We start from the raw sequence: 2,670 nt of genomic DNA, 5'->3' as shown, positions 1-2,670 counted from the left end.
TTAAAAGACGAGAAAAAAAATGAAAAGATGAAAATTAATGCATGTAATGATTCTTAACATTTTGGAAGTTAAGAAGAGTGTAGGTATACCTCATCCAAATAGTTGTCTAGAAGCTCCGCAAAACTCGTGCAATTAAGACCCACAGTCAATAATATATTCTTTTATAAATAACACAATTATTTTGGAGGAAAAAACAGAACAAAAACCAAAAAGAAAAGAAAAGAAAAGAACATATTGACTACTTACCTCCCAGAGCCCATTTATGGCAGGTCGCATTTGAATGTAGGCATTTAGGATGGACCCTGACATGATCTATGCCTGCTGCAACAAAAATTGAAATATATTTAAAAATTGTTATACAAACATTTGATTTCCTCCAATAAATCAAGTTTTTCTTTTTGTTAGATTATGTCAATGACTGCCCAAACAGGTGAACTAAATATAAATTACAAGAAACTCATAACCATAATAATTAGAAAAACAATAATTTGTAACTCCATATGACTTGTAGAATTTATGAACATTGATAATGTAGAATGTCAAGAACTAGTTTTTTTGACAAAGAAACACATTTAAATTGAAAAATAATCACAAGAGATTTGATTTTTTGTTATAAGACCTAATGCCCCAAAAAATGCATATATTTTCTCTTACTGGCTCCTTATTAATTCCAGTACCCGCTCATATTCATTCAATATATAACTGTAAGACAATCCACTACAAAGAATGCTAAAAGAAAAACAATCAAACAGTTCCAAGTATCTTCTTTTTCTTTTTTATTTTTTGTTAGTACTTCCACATGCAGTAACAACATGATTCTTGTTCAAAAAAAAAAAAGAAAAAAAAAAGGGGGAAGAAGCATTAAATGTTAATCCTACCACAGACATGCAAAGAGTAAAAACAAAAAGAAAACAAAGAAAGAAAGAAAAAACAAGAAGGAATAATTATCAAAGAAAAACAATGCATGCTCTAACAATTACCAGAAGTCGAAGCAGCATCGCCCCTGTCAGTGATCTCGTAATCCCCTGCTTTCCAACACTGCTTGCAACCACATAAATTTACTCAAAAAAAAAAAAAAAAAATTGTGGAAAATCTCAGCTATAAGAACCGATTCGAAGCAAAAATTTAAACTACAATGGAAATCGCCAAATTAAACTCTAAATTGAAATCCCAAATTAGAACAATTAAAAGAGAAAAATCATTACTTTGGCAGAAGGGCACCCATAGCATCAACAGCTCAAACCTGAAAACTCGATCTCTCGGACTCGTCCTCTTGCTCTGTTTCTCTCTAGTCCCAGTTATAATAGCTTATTTGAGACTGAAACGGTTAATAAGAAATGGGATTAGTAGAGTCAAATCAAAAATCGTCATTCGGTTTGGTGTTTGAGAATGAGAAAATTGAGAGGCATTTTGAGAGAAAATTGAGAGATAGTAAATCCATTTTTTGTTCTTTTCTGTCAAGGAACTGTGAAGAAGAAAAAAAGTGGGGGTATTTTTTTGGTTGAAGAAAGAGACTAATAGGATTCTCAGCAGCTTCTTCGTCATTTCTTTACATTTAAGGATCCAAATTACTTTTTGCTTCCTTAGGTCAAAATACACCCTAATAATTTTCCTTAATCATTTTCTATATCATTAAAATATTTATTTATTTTTTAATTATATTATATATATGATATGAGAGATGAGAAAGAATTATGAAACATGACTCATTAGAGGAGAGAGGAGAGAGAATTTTTTTTTTTTTTAATTTATTTTAATAATCATAAGGATTGCAATAGTGAAGCCCAAAGATATTGAGTTCTATTGTAGAAATCATAATATTTATGGTTCATTTAGCAAGTCTACTGTGAGACATTTTTTACAATTTTTTTGAACATATTCACTAAACTTAAGGAACAGCCTCCCTATACCAGAAATGACGAGTGAAAAAGCTGCTGGAAAGGATAAAGAAAAAGAAAAAAAGAAGAAGAGAGAATTAAATTACCTAAAACCCAGCAAAATATCTTATTCATGTGAAACTAACAAAGACAAAATCGTAACTTGGTGCTATCAAAGGGAACAATTGAACAAAGATCCAGTATTTAAGGAGAAAGATCCGGGATTTAAGGGGTTAAGGAAATCAAAATCCGGGATTCGAGGATGGATTAGGTAAGAACTAAAGAAGAAGAAAGAATGCATGAAGATAAGAAAGTGAGGTTAATACCTAAAAATCCTGTCAAACAAACTCAAGTCTTTGCAAATGCAATAGGCAAAACAGGAATTTTTTTTTTTAAAAAAAAACACAACAATACCCAAAGTGAGGTGAAATACCCCAAAACCCTTCCAAACAAATTCAACTCTTTACAAATGCAATGGGCAAAACAGTAATTTAGAAAAAAAGACAACAATGCCATCAAATTTCTTAGGTAAACAAGATGGGCAAAATGGTAAATAACTTAATCAAAAGACAAAAATGTACAAACAACTTTTAAATTTTTTTCATTCAGGAAGGTTAGAATAGTAATTTTATTCTCAAACTAAACTTACTGTTCCCGTGGAATCCACACTTTTTTATAGCTTTAAGCTTAAGATATATATATATATATATATATATATATATATATATATATATGGTTAATCAAACAATTATTAAGCAGCAAATAAGGGAGTTTAAGGTACTGCAAAGGTTAA

The 2,670-nt window shown here is 30.2% G+C and overlaps 1 protein-coding gene across 1 annotated transcript in view; it reads left to right on the top strand.

Moving 5' to 3' along the window:
* Positions 1-434, top strand: part of LOC132185472 (hydroquinone glucosyltransferase-like) — a 1,910-nt gene extending 1,476 nt beyond the window's left edge. The window contains exon 2 of the mRNA XM_059599241.1: positions 406-434. Coding sequence (XP_059455224.1) covers positions 406-434 — 29 coding nt within the window. The remainder of the gene's footprint in view (positions 1-405) is intronic.
* Positions 435-2,670: the final 2,236 nt, after the last annotated feature.

Source organism: Corylus avellana, chromosome ca6 (genome assembly GCF_901000735.1).
Source record: "Corylus avellana chromosome ca6, CavTom2PMs-1.0".
NCBI lineage: Eukaryota > Viridiplantae > Streptophyta > Magnoliopsida > Fagales > Betulaceae > Corylus > Corylus avellana.
Note: the sequence above shows the minus strand (reverse complement) of the source record. Positions and strands in the feature narration are given on the sequence as shown.